General features: G+C 48.3%; 1 protein-coding gene across 8 annotated transcripts in view; it reads left to right on the top strand.

Moving 5' to 3' along the window:
* MAST2 (microtubule associated serine/threonine kinase 2) overlaps positions 1 to 19,810 on the top strand; it is a 210,724-nt gene that overhangs the window by 188,188 nt on the left and 2,726 nt on the right. For all 8 annotated transcript variants that reach the window (XM_046662031.1, XM_046662029.1, XM_046662030.1 and 5 more), the window contains 16 exons: positions 3,314 to 3,415; positions 5,683 to 5,815; positions 6,633 to 6,694; positions 6,958 to 7,043; positions 7,477 to 7,685; positions 8,732 to 8,870; positions 14,747 to 14,879; positions 15,652 to 15,817; positions 16,403 to 16,504; positions 16,772 to 16,894; positions 17,064 to 17,173; positions 17,544 to 17,698; positions 17,943 to 18,211; positions 18,320 to 18,517; positions 19,208 to 19,434; positions 19,624 to 19,746. In XM_046662031.1, the coding sequence (XP_046517987.1) occupies positions 3,314 to 3,415; positions 5,683 to 5,815; positions 6,633 to 6,694; positions 6,958 to 7,043; positions 7,477 to 7,685; positions 8,732 to 8,870; positions 14,747 to 14,879; positions 15,652 to 15,817; positions 16,403 to 16,504; positions 16,772 to 16,894; positions 17,064 to 17,173; positions 17,544 to 17,698; positions 17,943 to 18,211; positions 18,320 to 18,517; positions 19,208 to 19,434; positions 19,624 to 19,746 (2,337 nt within the window). The remainder of the gene's footprint in view (positions 1 to 3,313; positions 3,416 to 5,682; positions 5,816 to 6,632; positions 6,695 to 6,957; positions 7,044 to 7,476; positions 7,686 to 8,731; positions 8,871 to 14,746; positions 14,880 to 15,651; positions 15,818 to 16,402; positions 16,505 to 16,771; positions 16,895 to 17,063; positions 17,174 to 17,543; positions 17,699 to 17,942; positions 18,212 to 18,319; positions 18,518 to 19,207; positions 19,435 to 19,623; positions 19,747 to 19,810) is intronic.

The raw sequence follows: 19,810 nt of genomic DNA, 5'->3' as shown, positions 1-19,810 counted from the left end.
GAGAGGAATCAGGGAGTGCTGCAGCCGGTGAAGGAGCCACAAGGTTGCTTGTCTGATAAGGTTGAGCTTCTGAAAGGCCAAAGTCAGCACCTTGCCCCAAACCTTCAGGCATTTTCCCAGTCTCATTGCCCTGGGGGTGGGTTATTTGATGCAGTAGGAAGAGCACTGGAAATGGGGCCAGTGCGCCATTTGTTCCCTAATTTGCTAGACCCTGGGAATGCAGAAAAAAGTTCAGTGCAGGTTCTAGCTCAAGGTTACAGACCCATCAACATCTATTTACAGTAAAAATAACAGCTCTCATTTATTGACGGGTACTGTGTGCCAGACACCACCCTGAGCACCATGTGTGAATTATCTCGCTTCTCTTTATTATATAAGTGTGATTGATGAGCACTCAACAGAGGCCAGTTCTGAGCACAGAGGAGGATGTGCTGACTCCGCCTGGAGAGTTCAGGGAAAGTGGAGTCTTGATGAGCAGGTTGTTCGCTACACCTAGGAAACAGTATAAACAACCTCTCAGAAGTGTAGCAGAACTGGGTACATTCCGGGAATTGCAGATAAAGTAGTTTGGCATGGCTAGAGTGAAGAGGCCTGCAGGGGAAGGTGGTAGATGAATTGGGGGGTGGGGGGCAACACAGAGGCCTGAAGGGTCTTGTGAGGATCTTAGATTTTATCGTGAAGGCAATGGGGAATCATTGAATGGTTTTAAATTTTAAAATGGCACCATAAAATTTACATTTAAAATAAGAAAAATCACTATCATTTATAGAGTACTTAATACATGCTGGACACTATATTATCTCATTTAATTTATCTAATTTAATCTTCATAACAACACTGTAAGGAAGATACTATTATTATCCCCTAAATCTATAGATGAGAAACCGAAGCTTAAAAGGGCTAAGTTACCCCAAGGTAACTGATTTCTTAAGCAGCAGAGCTACAACCCAAACCCAGGTTTGTCTTATTCCAGAGCCTGGGATCATACATTTTCAAACACTTAGCCAACATTGACTGACATCTGCTGCGTGAGAGGTACTATGCTAGGCTTAGCCTGTGAGGGAGGAACAGAAGACACAGCTGCTCTACTCAGGAGGCCCTCTGGTGTATAAAGACAGACCACTGAGGCCGGCCCTGTGGCCGAGTGGTTAAGTTCATGCGCTCTGCTTCGGCAGCCCAGGGTTTTGCTGGTTCGGATCCTGGGCGCAGACATGGCACCGCTCGTCAAGGCGTGCTGGAGCAGCGTCCCACATACCACAACTGGAAGGACCCACAACTAAAATATACAACTGTGTACCAGGGGTCTTTGGGGAGAAAAAGGAAAAATAAAATCTTTGAGGAAAAAAAAAAAGACAGACTGCTAATTATAAAACCTGTGATAGTACCATGTGGTGTGAGCACACAGCTAGGGGAACCTGGAAGAGGGTGCAGTTACTTCTGGTCATTCTGTGTGTTTATATGTGGTAGGGGCAGGGGCCTCAGATGTGGCTTCACAGGGTTGATATTTGGGCGCAGCCTTAAAGGAATAAAGAAGATTTCACCAGATGCCCAACCTCTCTCTTCATTTCATAATCATTTTTTTCTCTAAATGATCCTCATTTGCTATTTTTCTTTCCTGAGAACCTATTCTGTACTCAGTCTCCGCCTTCTGCTTTCCCTTCCCACCATCGCATTAAACTGTTTCAGGCAAAAGTCATCAAGGAACTAATGGGCCACTTGCCAAATCCTGTGACCTCTCTCCATCCTCACCTCTCCTCCCCTCTCTACAGAACTTTACACTCCTCTCCTTGATCTTGTTTCCCCTGGTTGTCATGACACTGTGCCCTGCAGTCTTGCTGCCCCTTCACAAGTTCCTGCTCTGCCGATCTCTTAAATGCGGGTGTTCCACAGGGCACCGTCCTGAGCGCCTGTTCTCCTCTGTCTCCTTTTCTCACACTCTCCCTGATCAGCGTCATCTGCTCCCATGTCTTCAGTTGTCCTCAGTGCTCTGAGGGCTCCCACCTTGGGCTGCTTCTGTCCCTGGTCTGAGCTCCAGATCAGTGTTCACAGCTGATTATTGGACTTCTCCACTTTGAGTCCCAGATTGGTTAGTAATTCTTTGGTTGCAAGTAATAGAAAGCCAACTCAGAGTAATTTAAGCAGGAAAGGGAAACTAATTATAAAGATAAAAAGGGTGGGTCTTAGGGAATTGAAGACAGGAATGCAACAAGGCCTTAAGAAAGGACCAGAACTAGAAACCAGAACCTGTGGAGAGCCCAGGAAGTGTTTGTCCTCCTTCTCTCATTGCTGTTTTTCTTTGTGCTTGTTTTTCTCTATCTCTTTGGTAGATATGGCCATCCCTTTTCACCCAAGAGTAGATTATACATTTCTGCCACACTATGTTAACAGTTGTCTCTCCATCCACTTTTAAATTCCTGGGAAAGTAATCCACACAGGTCAGCTATTGAAAGTGTAGCCACATGATACAAACGTGGCTTGTAGAAGTCAGAGCAGTTTCGTAAAAAAGAGAAAGGCTCCTGGGCTGTGCAAATGCCCAAGAAAGTATCTAGTACAGATCCCTCAATTGCTACAGGTCCCAACAGAACTTTCCCACCAACCTGCTTTTTCTCTAAAACCAAGTGTAATATGTTCTCTACCTGTCCTCACCACAGCTATTTTTCTTCTTATATTTCCTATCTCATTTATAAGTTCACTGAAATATCCCTAAAATTGTAGTTGTGGTTACCCTTCATTCTTGCTGCTTCTACCCTTCAGATTTACTCAGTCATCTACCTCTGAAATGGCCCCAGTCTGTCCATTTCCCTCTTTCCTACTGCCTTTTTCACCTGCATTGTTGCAGTAGCCTGTTAATGGTTTCCCTGCTTTTAGGCCTGCCCTCTCTAGTGCACCATCCACACTGCAGCCGGAGTGATCTTTCTAAAATACCTGTTGGTCACATCACTCTCCTGCTTTGAGGTCTTTCTAGTCCTTACAGCCTGTCTGGAGGGGAGAGCGAACATCAGTGAAGGCTCCATTGAGAGCTGCCCCTTGAGCTGGGGTCTGGAGGATGAGTGAAGCTTGTTGGGTGGAGGTAACGCCGTGTGTCTGTGTGACATTCCTTGGTGTCATGCAGTGTTCTGAAGCTCACTTGGTTCCTGATGAGCAGCTTGCTCCTGCTCACAGCCCACTGGCCTTCTCTAAGTTCTTGGCTTTGTGGAACTCTCTCTACTGCCAGATTGTTTCTCCCTATAGTCTGCTCTGTCCAGCCAGGTCCTGCTTAGCTCAAGCACGCTGGGCCAGTGGATTGCTTAAGCAACCTTTGTCTTCTCTACAGGCTCATGAGCGCTCAGAGAGTTCAGAAGTGGCTTTTGTGGTGCAGCTGGTGAAAAAGCTGATGATTGTCATTGCCCGCCCAGCTCGTCTCCTGGAATGCCTGGTGAGTGGACTCTGGAAAGGTTAGTGGGGGGATTGGAGGGGTGGGAGTGGGGCTATAGAGGAAGGAGTGGGAGTCGGGGGTGTAGTGGAAGTATCCTGCTAACAGCAAAACTGTGGTGGTACCTACTGCCATTTTGCTGCTGAAGTCCTTATTTAAATATGATATGCAAGCGTTGGGGGACCAAACAAGTTCCTGTGAGGAAAAATAGTTGGTCCTGAGGGGTGTGGCAGGGATAGCTATTAGTCTGGCCTAAACCCACCGTGGGCAGGCCCCAGGTCAGTGGAGGCCTTGGGGGTAAGGAGCACAGACCAGTTTCGTTTGCACAAGTTAAGTCCTTCATTTAATCATTCAGCAACACTTTACTGAGTACCTACTTGATGCTAGACACTGGAGATACAGGCATGTCCCTGATCCTAAGATGCTTCCACTGCAGTGGAGTGAGCTAGAGTTAGTCTCTTATAGGGCATGGAGACGTGTAAATAATAACATGACATTGCAAGAAGTGTTGCAACTGGGGTAAGTACAAGGTGCAGCGGGAACCTAGAGAAGGAAGTGCTCTAGTCTTTCCTTGGGATGGATATTCAGTGAAAGCTCCCTGGGGGCATGAAGCTCACTCAGCGACAGGAAGGATGATTATGAGTTTCTCAGGTATGAGGAATGGGAGGGGCATTCGATGGAGTACAGATTGGGTTTGGAGAATTGCGGGGTATAAGCCTGGAAGGTGGGCTGTGGCAAGCCCATGGAGGGTGTCAAGCTCTTAGCTCAGGAGCATGCGTTTATCCTTGAGGCCCCTGGAGCCATCAGAAAGTTTCGGTAAGAATGTGACATGGTCGGATTTACTTTTTTTAACCAGCTATATTAAGGTATAATTTACATACAATAAAATATATCCCTTTTGAGTATACAGTTCAGTGAATTTTAACAAATATACACCTGTATAATCACCGCCACAGTTGAGATAGCGAAAATCTTTCACCTCCAAAAGTTCCCTTGTGTCCCTTTGGAGTCAATCCCTTGCCCCCCATTGCCTTCCACTCCCGGGCAACCACTTAGCTGCTCCCTTTCACCCCAGATAAGTTTGCTTTTTATACAGTTTCGTATAAATGAAATTGTATAGTATGTTCTGACTTTTTTCACTCAGCATAATTTTTTTTGAGATTCATACAAGTTGTTGCATGTGCAGTAACTGGTTCCTATTTCTTTCTGAGTAACATTCCATCAGATTTACACCTGTGAAAGGTTACTCTGGCTGCAACATGGATAGAATTGGAAGAGAGGGCAGATGAGCCGGGGAAATCAATAGAGGCACTTAAGGCACTTCATGGGAGAGAGGAGTGGCCTGAACTAGGACAATGGTAAGAGAACAGAGGAGAAAAGCAGATAGAGGAGGATTTATGAGGTAGACTTTCTGGCTAGACAGGGACTGAGGACGAATAAGAAGTTAAAAGGACTTCTAGGTCTGCTTTAGATTATATCCAGATAGATAGTGATTTGGTTCTCCAAAATAGTGAGAACAGAGGTGAAGAAAGCAGTGGAGGCTGGGGTTATGGAGAAGCACGGGGCCTCTCAAGAACGTGAAGTCCAGGATTAAACAGGGGCTTGGAGTCAGGCCTGAATTTGAATACTGGTTTTCTGTTCCTACCTCTGTGACCATGGACAAGTCAGTGCATCTCTGAGCCTTGATGTCCTCCCTAAGGTTATAGAGGTGTTATCAGGGATTAGCCCAGAGGGTGGCACTTAGTAGGCACTCGGTAAATGGGCTCCTCATTATTATGTGCTCCGTGCAGACAAGGACTGCTGTGCTCTGTTCCACTTGGCCTTCAGGCCCTTGCACACGGGGGCGGTGCTCAGTAAATATCTGAAGGCACGCATGTGCCACCAGGGCTGTGAGCCGTAATTGAGAGGGTGCAGGACTGCTCCTCTGGACTGGGTGTGTGAACACGCCTGACACGGCCATCTGGGTGGCGGAAGGCTTTGGACCAGGTGAATAGGCTGAACTCTGTTGAAACCGAGAGCTCTGGTTCTTGTTGCTGGGGAGACTGTGTATGCTGAGGATGTCCAGTCTGGAGGTGACCTATCAGACAGCTTTGTCCCCATTCTCATGATCCCTGAATCATGATGTTTCTGGGTATTCAGGGGCAGGGGTGTCCCCTAACAAAGACGAAGTCTTCTTGTTCATCCTACTCTGGGTCTATGTTGTAAAACCAAAGAGGCCAGCAGCCTTCACTTGTAGCTCTCACCACTGACCACCTCTCTCCCCGGTACAGGAGTTTGACCCTGAAGAGTTCTACCACCTGTTAGAAGCAGCTGAGGGCCACGCCAAAGAGGGACAAGGGATTAAATGTGACATTCCCCGCTACATCGTTAGCCAACTGGGCCTCACACGGGATCGCCTAGAGGGTGAGTATGCTGCCTAGTGGCTGCAAAGAGGCCCCACAGCCAACAAGGTCTAACAGCAGGGAAGCCACTTGGAGAAGAGGATTAGATTGGACACCGACAACACAGCATCAGGGGCCTCAGGACTATAGGAGGAACTCTCTCATAAAACAGCCCCCACTTCGGAATTGTTTGCGTCTGTCTGGTATAACCCAACCTAGATTGCCTTGGGCCCAGCTGGGTTGGATTTAGAGCCTAAGGTCAAAAGAGGTCAACAACAAAGGACCACAGTCACATTTCCAAAAATGGTCACCTCATCTGCATGGTTGCCTCTCCTGTTGTCACCGTGCAAGTCTTCCTGTGTGTTTGGGGTGGTCCTGACTCAGGCCTTCAGAAGGTATCTCCGTTCTTCCACTTCGTGCTGAGCCCTGAGTGAACCATGGGCTTCCAGGTCCCTGGTCTGTAGTTGTCCTACTCCTGTCTTCCTGCTTCCCATCCTGGTCCAGCAGAGCAGAGTCAGCCAGCAGGATGGGGACGGAGAGCCCAGCTTTGCGCCCTGTTTGCCGGGAATTGTCTCAAGTTTGAGGGAAGCTTTATAGAATTTGCCAGGCCTTTGAATGGCACTGGACTTCTAGAAATAGGAGTGACAATATTATTTGGCAAACAAGTCCAAAAGCTGTGACTACACTGGGGATAGAGCCACAGGACTAGATTTGCATCCCAGACTGATGCAGAAAGTGTCAGTGCTGACCCTACACACGCCTGTCGTTGATGTGAGTGGAGTGCTGAGATGCCCAACATTGCCACACTCACTTTTCCCTTGTCCGTGCTTTGTTTCTAGAAGTGGCTCAGTTGAGCAGCTATGACAGTCCTGATACTCCGGAGACAGATGATTCAGTCGAGGTAAAGACCCTGAGCTCCTGCCCCAGTCCTAGAGCCTGGGCCCTATGAAGCAAAGGGCTGTGAGTTCTCTTCAAGAGAATAGCTGAAGGAGGGGGGAGCGGGGGGGTGCAGACACTATCTGAGAAGTCGTTCAGCTCCTGGGGAAGAATGGGCAGGAGGCTGCAGCGGGACTAAGAGCTGAGCTGATGCTGGGGCCACAGCTTCCCCAAGCACATGGGCTCTGAGAAGCATACCTGCCTCCTGCCTTTTCTCTTGTCTTCCAGGGCCGTGGGGCATCTCTGACATCTAAAAAGACACCCTCTGAAGAGGACTTCGAAACCATTAAACTCATCAGTAATGGCGCCTATGGGTAAAGGCAGGGGTCAGGATGTGGCTGGGACTTGGGCTCTTAGTTCTAGAGTATGATGCCCAATCCTCAGGGCAGCAGATGCCTCGAGATAGACCCTCTCCCTCCTCCTGGAGAGGCAAGAGGTCCATTTCCTCTGACATCTGAGCGTTGTTCCTTTCCCACACAAGGTTCCCACTCCTCTTGCTAGCTTTCCTCCTCTCGCTGAGCTCTGGGGAAGGGTTGAGCTATGTCCTCAGGACTTGGTAGATCAAGAAATTGACAAGCTCTGTGGGCAGGGGGCCCAGATCCTTATTGATAAGCACATCCCTGCTCTTTTGTTCTGTGCATTTATAAGGTATGAGATGAAGCAGTTTGGCCACCCCTGCTCTGTGTGGTGGAGAACACAGCTCATGCGCTGAGGGCCCATGGGGGATGGGATGGGTATGTTTCCTAGGGCTGTTTTCCTGGTGCGGCACAGGCCCACCCGGCAGCGCTTTGCCATGAAGAAGATCAACAAACAGAACCTGATCCTGCGGAACCAGATCCAGCAGGCCTTCGTGGAGCGTGACATACTGACTTTTGCTGAGAACCCCTTTGTGGTCAGCATGTTCTGCTCCTTTGAGACCAAGCGCCACCTGTGCATGGTGATGGAGTATGTTGAAGGTACTGGGGGAAGGGTGGCCTGACTTGGAGGCCAAGGCACAATCTGAGACTTAGCCCTGAGTTGAGACCAACAGCTTTGTGTAAGGGTGAAGTTTCAGGGCCCAGCTTCCCAGTCTCTCTGGAATTGGTTTCTGCCTTAGGATCTCAGGGACCATCTGGCCACAGTGGACACATGACTCCCTGCCCCTCATAGGAGGAGGCTTCTGGAGCAGTAGCTGCCTTGAGGCTGCCCATGTCAGGTGCAGTGAGAGGCACTCTGGGACGGGATGTGTCCACCCAGGAAGTATAGAATCCTGCACCCCAAAGCCTGTACCGTCTCTACTGCTGGCGCCAGGCAGGAACAAGGGAGGTAGCAGAGCTATAAAAGCCCAGGGTTGGATGCTGGGAGGATTGCATCTGGGCCCTCGGAAGAAAGGAAAGCCATTGCCCTGGCTGATGGCTTGTGAAGGGGAGCCCCCCATTAAGACCACACAAAATGCTCCGGGGATGGAGTGGAAGAGCATCACGGGGCACAGCTCTGGAGAGGGGCAGCAGCTTTGCCAGTGGCCTCCCCTCTCCCCTTCTCACTGTTGTGTGCTGCTTCCAAAGATGTTTTACTTCAGTCTTGAGGCTGAAGCTGAACAAAATTCCTTTAATTTGGTTAGTACACGCTGGGAGTTTACAGTGTTGCTTTACTCAAAAACTAAAGGACAGCCAACGGGAAGGAAATAAATGAACACATGCTGGAGTTTCAGCCAGGTGTGTTTCAATATACAGCATTCCCATCCTAAAATACCTTAATCCTGTCCCTACAAGTCAACTAGAGACCTGGGTTCCTTCCCTCTCTGGCCTGAACAGTGGCCATGGCAGCCATTGGCAGGTTCGCCTCCCTCTTGCTCCCTCCACACTGTCTCCCACCCAGGCCAACGGGGGAGAAGCAAGAGTTACAGTCTAGCACCAGGGTGTTGCGTGAGGCTCTCTCCTCTGGGGCCTCAGAGACTGTAAGCCTAAGACCGTCTGGAGCAGGAACTAGATCCTTCCCTCATGGTGGCCTGGGCTTGTTGCAGGAGGAGACTGTGCCACTCTGCTGAAGAACATCGGGGCCCTATCTGTGGACATGGCGCGTCTGTACTTTGCGGAAACTGTGCTAGCCCTGGAGTACTTACACAACTATGGGATCGTGCACCGAGACCTCAAGCCTGACAAGTACGCCCACTATCTGGGTCCCTTGCCCAAGGTCCCCCTCTTGGATCTCTAGATAACTGGAGGCAGACACAGCATGTTTGAATCTATCCCAGAATGGTTGCTAGCAAACAGTGCTCCTGTGGGTGTCCATCTAGGCCTAGTGCTCTAGCCCCTGACCACCTCACATGCAAAGACCATTGCCAACAAGGTCTGGCAGGGGCATCGTAAGGCTTTGGTGACATGTAAGATCACTGAGGAGCTCTGCTCAAGAAACCAAGCAGGAACAAAAGAATCAGCACGTCTAGGAAATGGCTGAACAAGTGTTTCGGCATTTACTGACGTCTGCTCTGTGCCAAGCACTATATTCTGGGCTGTAAATTAGGTGCTGGCCTGTGGGACTTAAGTCTCATGTGGGAGACAGAAATAACTGTGTATAGGCTGCTTCTCGGAAGGCATTAGTCAGATGGAAAAAGGTGGGAGGAGCTTTCCAAAGCTAGAGAGCAGGATTTGCAAAGGCACACAAGTGTGAGAGAATGTGACTGCTCCGGAACTCCGAGTAGTACAGTGTGACTGAGACTGCAAATTGGTCAGAGTAGTAGGAGATAAGGCTGGAGAGATAGGCAGGGATTAGGTCCTCGAGGGTCCTTTTGTTAAATTTTATTTTTATTTTAAAGGGTCCTAGAATTTTTGAAGGGCCTGTGAAGCAGAGGTGGATAGATTGACACACTCAGATGTTGGTGTAGGTTTAGGAAGACCACTGCCGTGGACAGAGATAGGGAGACTTGCAGTAGACCAGGCCCAAAACATTGCCTGCCCTAGAACAGAGTCGGGATGGAGAAGAGCGGGGTAGTGCTGGGAAGCAGAAAGGAAACAGCAAGGTGTCGGGGTGGAAGCAGAAGCAAGGGAGCAGGAGTCTGGACGTCGGCCCGATTTCCAGCTTGGCGTGTATGTGGTGAGAAGCCTCTGTAGTGAGAAGTGACTTTGACATTAGACAGACCTGAGTTCCTTTTCTTTTTATTTATTTATTTGTTTATTTAATTGAGGTTTATAACATTATATAAGTTTTTATATAATACATGACATTATATAAACGTTAATTGGTTTATAACATTATATAAATTTCAGGTGTACATCATCATTTTTCAGTTTCTGTGTAGACTACATTGTGTTCACCACTCAAAGACTAATTACCGTCTGTCACCATACACATGTCCCCAACTGTCCCTTTCCCCCCTCCCACCCCCCTTCTCCTGTGGTAACCACCAATCTAATCTCTGTCGCTATGTGTTTGTTTGTCGTTGTTTTTACTTCCATTTATGAGTGACATCATACAGCATTTGACTTTCTCCCTCTGACTTATTTCACTCAGCATAACACCCTCAAGGTCCATCCACGTTGTTGCAAATGGCAAGATTTCATCTTTTTATGGATGACTAGTATTCCGTTGTGTATATATACCACATCTTCTTTATCCGTTCTCCCGTGCTGGGCACCTAGGTTGTTTCCAAGTCTTGGCTATTGTGAATAATGCTGCAGTGAACATAGGGTGCATATGTCTTTACCTGTTTGTGGTTTCATGATCTTTGGATAAATACCCAGCAGTGGAATAGTTGGATCGTATAGTACTTGTAGTCTTAATTTTTTGAGCAGTCTCCATACTGTTTCCCATAGTAGCTGCACCAGTTTGCATTCCCACCAGCAGTGTATAAGGGTTCCCTTTTCTCCGCATCCTCTCCAACACTTATTTCTTTCCTTGTTAGTTATAGCCATTCTCACAGGTGTGAGATAGTATCTCATTGTAGTTTTGGTTTGCATTTGCCTAATAATTAGTGATGTTGAACATCTTTTCATGTGCTTGTTGGCCATGTGTGTATCTTTGGAAAAAGGTCTGTTCAGATCTTTTGCCCATTTTTTAATTGGGTTTTTTGTTTTTTTGTTGTTGAGACGTATGAGTTCTTTATATATTTTGAATATTAACCCCTTATTAGATATATGGTTTGCAAATATCTTCTCCCAGTTGTTGAGTTGTCTTGTTTTGTTGATGGTTTTCTTTGCTGTGCAGAAGCTTTTTAGTTTGATGTAGTCCCATTTGTTTATTTTTTCTATTGTTTCTCTTGCCCAGTCAGACATGGTACTTGAAAATATGCTGCTAACACCTATGTCAAAGAGTATACTGCCTGTGTTTACTTCTAGAAGTTTTATGGTTTCAGGTCTTACATTCAAGTTTTTTGTGTATGGTGTGAGATAATGGTCTACTGCCTTCATTCTTTTGCATGTGGCTGTCCACTTTTCCCAACACCATTTATTGAAGAGACTTTCCTTTCTCCATTGTATGTTCTTGGCTCCCTTGTCAAAAATTAGCTGACCGTAGATGTGTGGTTTATTTCTGGGCTCTCGATTCTGTTCCATTGATCTGTGTGTCTGTTTTTGCACCAGTTCCAGGCTGTTTTGGTTACTATAGCTTTGTAGTATATTTGGAAATCAGGAAAGGTGATACCTCCGGCTTTGTTCTTTTTGCTCAAGATTCCTTTGGCTATTTGGGGTTTTTTATTGTTCCATATTAATTTTAGGATTCTTTGTTTTATTTCTGTGAAAAATGTTGGAACTTTGATAGGGATTGCGTTGAATCTGTAGATTGCTTTAGGAAGTATGGACATTTTAACTATGTTAATTCTTCTAATCCAAGAGCACAGAATATCTTTCCATTTCTTTGTGTCTTCTTTAGTGTCATTCAGCAATGTTTTATAGTTTTCAGTGTACAAGTCTTTCACCTCTTTGGTTAAATTTATTCCTAGGTGTTTTATTCTTTTTGTTGCAGTTGTAAATGGGATTATATTCTTAATTTTTCTTTCTGCTACTTTGTTGTTAGTGTATAGAAATGCAACTGATTTTTGTATGTTGATTTTGTATCCTGCAGCTTTACCATATTCATTTATTATTTCTCACAGTTTTTTGGTGGGTTCTTTAGGGTCTCCTATATATAAAATCCTGTCATCTGCACATAGTGACCGTTTTACTTCTTCCTTTCTAATTTAGATCCCTTTTATTTCTTTTCCTTGCCTGATTGCTCTGGCTAGGACTTCCAATACTATGTTAAATAAGAGTGGCGAAAGTGGGCATCCTTGTCTGGTTCCTGTTCTTAGAGGGAGAGCTTTCAGTTTTTCTCCATTGAGTATAATATTAGCTATGGATTTGTCATCTGTGGCCTTTATTATGTTGAGCTACTTTCCTTCTATACCAATTTTATTCAGAGTTGTTTTTTTTTTAAAGATTGGCACCTGAGCTAACAACTGTTGCCAATCTTTTTTTTCCCTTCTTCTTCTCCCCAAATCCCCCCAGTACATAGTTGCATATTTTAGTTGTGGGTCCTTCTAGTTGTGGCATGTGGGACGCTGCCTCATCATGGCCTGATGAGTGGTGCCATGTCTGCACCCAGGATCCGAACCAGCAAAACCCTGGGCCGCCGAAGTGGAGCACATGAACTTAACTACTTGGCCACAGGGCCCGCCCGTTACTCAGAGTTTTTATCATAAATGGATGCTGTACCTTGTCAGATGCTTTCTCTGCATCCTCAGAGATGATCGTGTGATTTTTATTCTTCATTTCTTTTTTTTTTTTTAAAGATTGGCACCTGAGCTAACAACTGTTGCCAGTCTTTTTCTCTTTTTTCCTGCTTTTTCCTCCCCAAATCCCCCCGGTATATAGTTGTATATCTTTTTAGTTGTGGGTCCTTCTGGTTGTGAATTCTTCATTTCTTAATGTGGTGTATCACATTGATTGATTTACAGATGTTGAACCATCCCTGCATCCCTGAAATAAATCCCATTTGATCATGGTGAATGATCCTTTTAATGTATTGTTGTATTTGATTTGCTAGTATTTTGTTGAGGATTTTTGCATTATGTTCATCAGTGATATTGGCCTGTAATTTTCTTTTTTTGTGTTGTCCTTGTCTTCTTTTGGTATCAGGGTAATGTTGGCCTCATAGAATGAGTTAGGAAGGTTCCTCTCATCTTCAATTTCTTGTAAGAGTTTGAGAAGGATAGGTATTAAGCCTTCCTTGAATGTTTGGTGGAATTCACCAAGAAAGCCGTGTGGTCCTGGACTTTTATTTTGTGGGAGGTTTTTGATCGCTGTTTCCATCTCCTTTCTGTTGATTGGCCCATTCAAATTCTCTATTTCTTCTTTAATTAGTTTTAGAAGGTTGCATGATTCTAAGAATTTATCCATTTCTTCCAGATTATCCAATTTGTTGGTGTAGCTTTTCATAGTATTCTCATAATCTTTTGTACTTCTGAGATTTCCATTGTAAAGTCTCCTCATTCATTTCTGATTTTATTTATCTGAGCCTTCTCTCTTGTTTTCTTGGTAAGTCTAGCTAAAGGTTTGTCGATTTTGTTTGTCTTTTCAAAGAACCAGCTCTTCATTTCATTGGTTTTTTTGTTTTCTTAGTCTCTATTTCATTTATTTCTACTCTGATTTTTATTATTTCCTTCCTTCTACTGATTTTGGGCTTTGTTTGTTCTTCTTTTTCCAGTTCCTTTAGGTGCACTGTTAGAGTTGTTTATTTGAGATTTTTCTTGTTTGTTGAGATAGGCCTATATTGCTATAAACTTCCCTTTTAGAACCACTTTTGCTGTATCCCATAAATTTTGGCATTTTGTATATTCATTTTCAATTGTCTCCAGGTATCTTTTGATTTCTCCTTTGATTTCTTTGTTAACCTAATAGTTGTTAAGTAGCATTTTATCTCCACATATTTGTGGCTTTTCCAGTTTTCTTCCTGTAGTTGATATCTAGTTTCATACCTTTGTGGTCAGAAAAGATGCTTGGTATTCTTTCAGCCTTCTTAAATTTATTGAGACTTGTTTTGTGGCCTACTATGTGATCTGTCCTGGAGAATGTTCCATGTGCATTCGAAAAGAATGTGTATTCTGTGAGTTTTGGATGAAATGTTCTGTATATATCTACTAAGTCCATCTGGTAGATAGACTTGAGTTCAAATGACCACTTGTTAACTCTGTGGGCTCAGGTCTGTTAGTTAAACCTCTCTGAGCCTCATACTCCTACTCTTTAAAATGGGGATAATAATACCTACCTTTGTGAGTTACTCTATAAGACCTTTCAGGAACCAGCTTCTTTTTATAAATAGTCAGTAAAGCACTTATCATAGAGCTCAGTAAGTAACAGAAATTACTGCTTTTCTCTGAGAAGAGGACTAGTCAGGAGGCATGACTTTGTTTGGACAGGTTGAGTTAGTGGTGCCTGTAAGGATCTGGGCAGTTAGTAGGCATGGAGCTCATAAAAGAAGTCAGGGCCAGAGACACTGAATTGGGAATCATAGAGTAAAAGGTCGGCAGGGTGAAGCCTTTGGCACAAAATAAAATGGCTCAGGCGGAGTGTCTGAAGGGAGAAGAAAGAGATAATTCTCTGTGAGCTCTTATTTCTAGTTTCTCCCAACCAACCCTCCTTCTAAGACCAGCCATGGACAGGGAGCAAGGTTGTGTGCCCCTGTCCTCTCTCCCTGAGTCAGGGATGTTGTGAGCCACCCAGGTGAGGAGAGGGGACTGAGGATGGCTGGAGCTTTAGGAGAGGAGGGTCGCTCTGCGGAAGAAAGTCTGTTGGTCAGGTGGCTAATCCCTGACCCCAGAGAGCACACAGTTGAGGGCAGGAAACAGGCAGGAGCTGGGGGAATGGGCGAAAGGCAGGTCAGGTGCTTGTGCAGAGTGCCCTGCTCACAAAGCCAGAGCTATTCATTCTTTCACAGCTGAAGCTGCCCTGCTTAGGTCCCCCTGTTACCCGTAGAAGTCTCAGTGGGAAAATTTGGCGCATACTAAAATCAACACTCTTGCAAAACCAGGAAATAACTCCATGCTTTTGTTCCTCTGGTTTCCTAGCCTCCTGATCACATCTATGGGACATATTAAGCTCACGGACTTTGGCCTTTCTAAGATTGGCCTCATGAGTCTGACGACAAACTTGTACGAGGGCCACATTGAGAAGGACGCCCGGGAGTTCCTGGACAAGCAGGTAGGGAAGGATGGTTGAGACCTGGGGAGTTGAATTCCAGGCCTCAGGATAAGGCCTGGGGGCCACATGTGTACCCTGTAGCTAGATATTAAGACTGGGAGCTCCTGTCTTTTCCACCTTTGGTTCCAGAGAGGCATTGAGATAGGTAGCACATCTGGAAAATAGAAGCCTAGACCATGAAAATCATATGGCCATAATATCCAAATCATCTTCCTCATCAGGGTTTGGAGAAATAGGTCATATAACCGTTGTCACTCTCAGAGACGGGTCTGAGATCAGACCTGAGCCTCCTAGCTTCCGTCAAGGGTAAGGCTCTCTTGGACCTGTTGTTCTGGAACACAGCTCCAAATTTCTACAGGGCTGTGGCCCACCTTCCTGAGAGTAACCTCTGGACATTCCCTGATTTGACATTTCAGGGTGTGACAGTTTGAAGGTCCCTGTAGTAGTCATGTGACTGTAGGGTCTGTTCTTTGGGAGGTTGGAGGGCAGAGCCAATTTTGGGGACCAGATGCCAGAAGAATGTTGAGGGCTCAGGGAGTGGTGGTTCCAGGCTAGAGTTAGATGTTTGGGTTAATTAGGAAATAAACTCTCCCCACCAACAGTTCCAACTCTGGAACCCTGGGGCTCCTGTTGATCTTGCTCATTAACCAAAGTGAGCTGAGTCTTCATTCAGAGATTTTTCTGCTCCAGAGGTGGGAATATCCCCACCCCTCCAGCCATCATGTCAATGAGCTGCCTCAATGCTGAGCCACCCTGGCTTCTCTGTGCCCAGGTATGCGGGACCCCAGAGTACATTGCGCCTGAGGTGATCCTGCGTCAGGGCTATGGGAAGCCAGTGGACTGGTGGGCCATGGGCATAATCCTGTATGAGTTCCTGGTGGGTTGCGTCCCTTTCTTTGGAGATACTCCGGAGGAGCTCTTTGGGCAAGTGATCAGTGGTAGGTACCATCACCCTGGCCACTGGGGAGACAGAGTCTGGATCCACAAATGTGATTTATGCATGCACCTGTGAGGCTTGAGCTCTTGTTCTGAATTCATGTATGCATGTTGGGTACACTTGCCTCTCAGACGTGTGTGTGTTATGTGCTCATGTGCACTTTAGGTGTCGCCCGGGGCTTGTTGTTTGTGTTCGTGTTTCCCCTGTATGTGCTTAGTGTACCTGTATTGTGTGTGTGCATATCCTCTGAGTGTGAGTTTTGTGTACGTGTGTGTGTCCGTGTGTCTGGACTGTAAAGCAGGGTGAGCTGGAGCTTCAGGGCAGGGAGTCACGCTTTGCCCGCCCCTTGAATCAGAGAGCAAGCTGTGGTCTAGGATGTGTGAAATCCCCTAGGAGGACAAGAACCTATAGAACTTAAGGAATTGGGGTCCCAGGCGAGGCTTTCAGGGGCTCTGGGCTGGGCCCTTTATCCCTCCCTACCTTTATCCTATCCTAGGACCCTCCTCTCCATCTCCCCCCTCTGCCCACAACTTCTGAGACCCTTCTCTAATCCACTCCTTTCCCTCTCACCCCCCTGACTCTTCAGATGAGATTGTGTGGCCTGAGGGGGATGATGCCCTGCCACCAGACGCCCAGGACCTCACCTCCAAACTGCTCCATCAGAATCCTCTGGAGAGACTGGGTACAGGTAGGACAGACCCCACTAACCTTTCTCACCACTTGGAAGAGGGAGCAAGGAGGCTGAGTCCATGATGCAGCCAGGAGTTCAGGCTTCGGGGGTGGGCGGTGCCTCTGACTCCTGAAACTGCCCTGCTCCCCGTGGGCAGAGGAGGGAAGGTGCTGGGGCCACAGCCTCTAGGCCTGGCCTCCCGAGGTCTGGGTCCTCGCTGGACTTGCTGACCAGGGCTCCACACGGCTCCTCTCGCCCCCTTGCCCACACCCTCCCTGTCCACAGGCAGTGCCTCTGAGGTGAAGCAGCACCCGTTCTTTACCGGTCTGGACTGGACAGGACTTCTTCGCCAAAAGGCTGAATTTATTCCTCAACTGGAGTCGGAGGATGATACTAGCTACTTTGACAGTAAGGCCACCTGTGGGGTGGGGGTCCTACCTGTTTGCCCAAAGACACTTGTGCACTCTGAACTTGGCATCAGGAGAAACTTCTCCAGGCCCTCCTAAGGTCTGATAGGGTCACAAGGAGGCCACTGCCAGGGGCCTCTGAAGGAGACTGTCCTGTGTGTCTGCCCCAGCCCGCTCAGAGCGATACCATCACATGGACTCAGAGGACGAGGAGGAAGTGAGTGAGGATGGCTGCCTTGAGATCCGCCAGTTCTCTTCCTGCTCTCCAAGGTTCAGCAAGGTGCGACTGAGGCAGGCCCAGGCTGAACAGGCCGGAGGCCTGAGAGGAGAGGGCCTGTCAAGGGACAGTCTGGGGCAAGCTGGAGGAGGGGTTGTTGGGGCTACCTCTAGAAAAAGAGGAGGAAAGGGCTGGGCCTACAATATGATAGATACTTCTAGGACCACTCCAGGCCCTGACACAGGAGATGCCAGGGGTGAGGCCAGGTGAGACCAGTGGGATAGCTGCTTCCTTGAATATCCAACTGGGATGTATTAGGGAGGGACGGGAAGAACTGGTTCAGATTGCTGGGTTTCAGGTGCCAAGGATACTTTTCGTTCCTTGGGAGGTGTGGGGATGGAGCCCGTCCCCAGCATGTCATGCGTGCCCACAGGTGTACAGCAGCATGGAGCGGCTCTCGCTGCTCGAGGAGCGCCGGACACCGCCCCCCACTAAGCGCAGCCTGAGCGAGGAGAAGGAGGACCGCTCAGATGGCCTGACAGGGCTGAAGGGCCGAGACCGGAGCTGGGTGATTGGCTCCCCTGAGATGTGAGCATCCAGGGCGGGCCACACAGCCAGCCATCGTTGTCACAGATCATGGGCAAGATTCAGGTGCTGGCGGGGGGGGGGACAGTGCCAGTGGCAGTGAGCGGGCATTCACAAGGACGGCTCCTGGAGGGATGTCTGAGGAGAAAAGTTCTATGACATATAACCCTTGTGAGCCTCTAAGGGAGCCTGCGCTGGAGGAGGGAGACTGCCCGGGCCACCTCACTCTAGGCCTTGTGTCCCACAGATTGCGGAAGCGGCTGTCAGTGTCTGAGTCATCCCATACGGAGAGCGACTCAAGCCCTCCACTGACAGTGCGGCGCCACTGCTCGGGCCTCCTGGATGTGCCTCGCTTCCCTGAGGGCCCTGAGGAGGCTAGCAGCACCATCAGGAGGCAGCAGCAGGAGGGTACCCCATCTGGAGAAGGTGTGGCTGGGCCTGTCCCTGAACGGCCACTGGAGCGGCGGCTGAAGCTGGACGAGGAGCCTGTTGGCCAGAGCAGCGGTTCCAGTCCAGGTGTGGCTCATCAGATGGCCGAAGGGCCTAGGCTGGGGGACACTGCTGGGAGGCAGGGAAGGGAGGCTCTGCTGCATTGCAGGTCTCATTGCTCACTTGGGCCCACAGCCATGGAGACTCGAGGAGGCCGTGGGACCCCACAGCTGGCTGAAGGAGCCACAGCCAAAGCCATCAGTGACCTGGCGGTGCGCAGGGCCCGCCACCGGCTACTCTCTGGGGACTCTCTAGAAAAGCGCACCACTCGCCCCATCACCAAAGTGATCAAGTCTGCCTCAGCCACAGCCCTGTCCCTCCTCATTCCTGCTGGTGAGGCTCGTGGGGAACTAGGATAAAACTCACAGGAAGGACCTTGGAACCTCTCGGGGCCTGAGGCAGGGGTATGCACGTGGCTGGTGTGTCTGTGTGTTGTGTATTGAAGAGCAGGTATCTGAGAGACTGTGTGTCATTGCTGCCCCTTTGTTATGAGACCAGAGGTCTTTGAGGTATACACTGGTGTCTGAGGTTGTGTGTGTGTGTGTGTGTGTGTGTGTGTGTGTGTGTGTGTGCCAGAAGGCAGGACAGCACCGTGTAACCAGTGCAGGCCGAGGCAGAGAGCTTATATTCAAATCCTGGCTCCATCAGTAAATGGCTTTTGACCTTGAGGAAGTTGCTTAACCCCTCTGAGCCTCAAGTTCCTCATCAAAAAATGTGAATATTAATAGTGGTAGCTCATAGGATAATTGTAATGTTTAAATATGTATGAAGAGCTTATATGGTCCCTGATAGATATCAGTAAGCACTCAGTAAGTGCTAGATGCCATTCTCCATCACCTCCCGGGTGTCTGCGAGGGTCTAGGGACATGAGGGGGGCTTTGTGCTCAGAGGCTGTGGGGAGAATGTTCCAGGGCTCAGGCTCTGTCTGTGACTAGAGCTGTGTGGGATCAACAGCTGAGTCCGGGGGCTGGGCTGGGAGCCAGGGTCCCCTAACCCACTAAATCCTGGCTTCTCCTTCTCCAGAACACCACACTTGCTCTCCATTGGCCAGCCCCATGTCCCCACATTCCCAGTCATCCAACCCGTCATCCAGGGACTCTTCTCCAAGTAGGGACTTCATGCCAGCCCTTGGCAGCTCAAGAGCCCCCATCATCATCCACCGAGCTGGCAAGAAGTATGGCTTCACCCTGCGGGCCATCCGTGTCTACATGGGTGACTCAGACGTCTACACTGTGCACCACATGGTGTGGGTATGTCTGGCCATCCAGATCTGTTGTCTTCGAGCTTCATCACTCCTCTACCTTTCCCTTTCTGTCCCAGCCCACACTATCCTCAGGGGTCAAAGGAGGGGGGTGTCACAGCTTGATGAGCGGAACTAGGCCCCACGCTTCATGCTTAGGCTCCAGCTCAGGCTGAAGACTGTTATCTCCCTGGGGCAGCACGTGGAGGATGGAGGTCCAGCCAGTGAGGCGGGGCTTCGTCAGGGTGACCTCATCACTCACGTCAACGGGGAGCCTGTGCACGGGCTGGTACACACGGAGGTGGTGGAGCTGATCCTGAAGGTTAGCGCTGGGGATGTTGCCTGTTGCCATTCCCGCATGCCCCCCAGTCTGGGAATCTGCGAGT

This window comes from Equus quagga, chromosome 5, assembly GCF_021613505.1.
Source record: "Equus quagga isolate Etosha38 chromosome 5, UCLA_HA_Equagga_1.0, whole genome shotgun sequence".
In the NCBI taxonomy this organism is placed as follows: domain Eukaryota; kingdom Metazoa; phylum Chordata; class Mammalia; order Perissodactyla; family Equidae; genus Equus; species Equus quagga.
The sequence above is the reverse complement of the archived record's forward strand: the minus strand, read 5'-3'. Positions and strand labels throughout refer to the sequence as shown.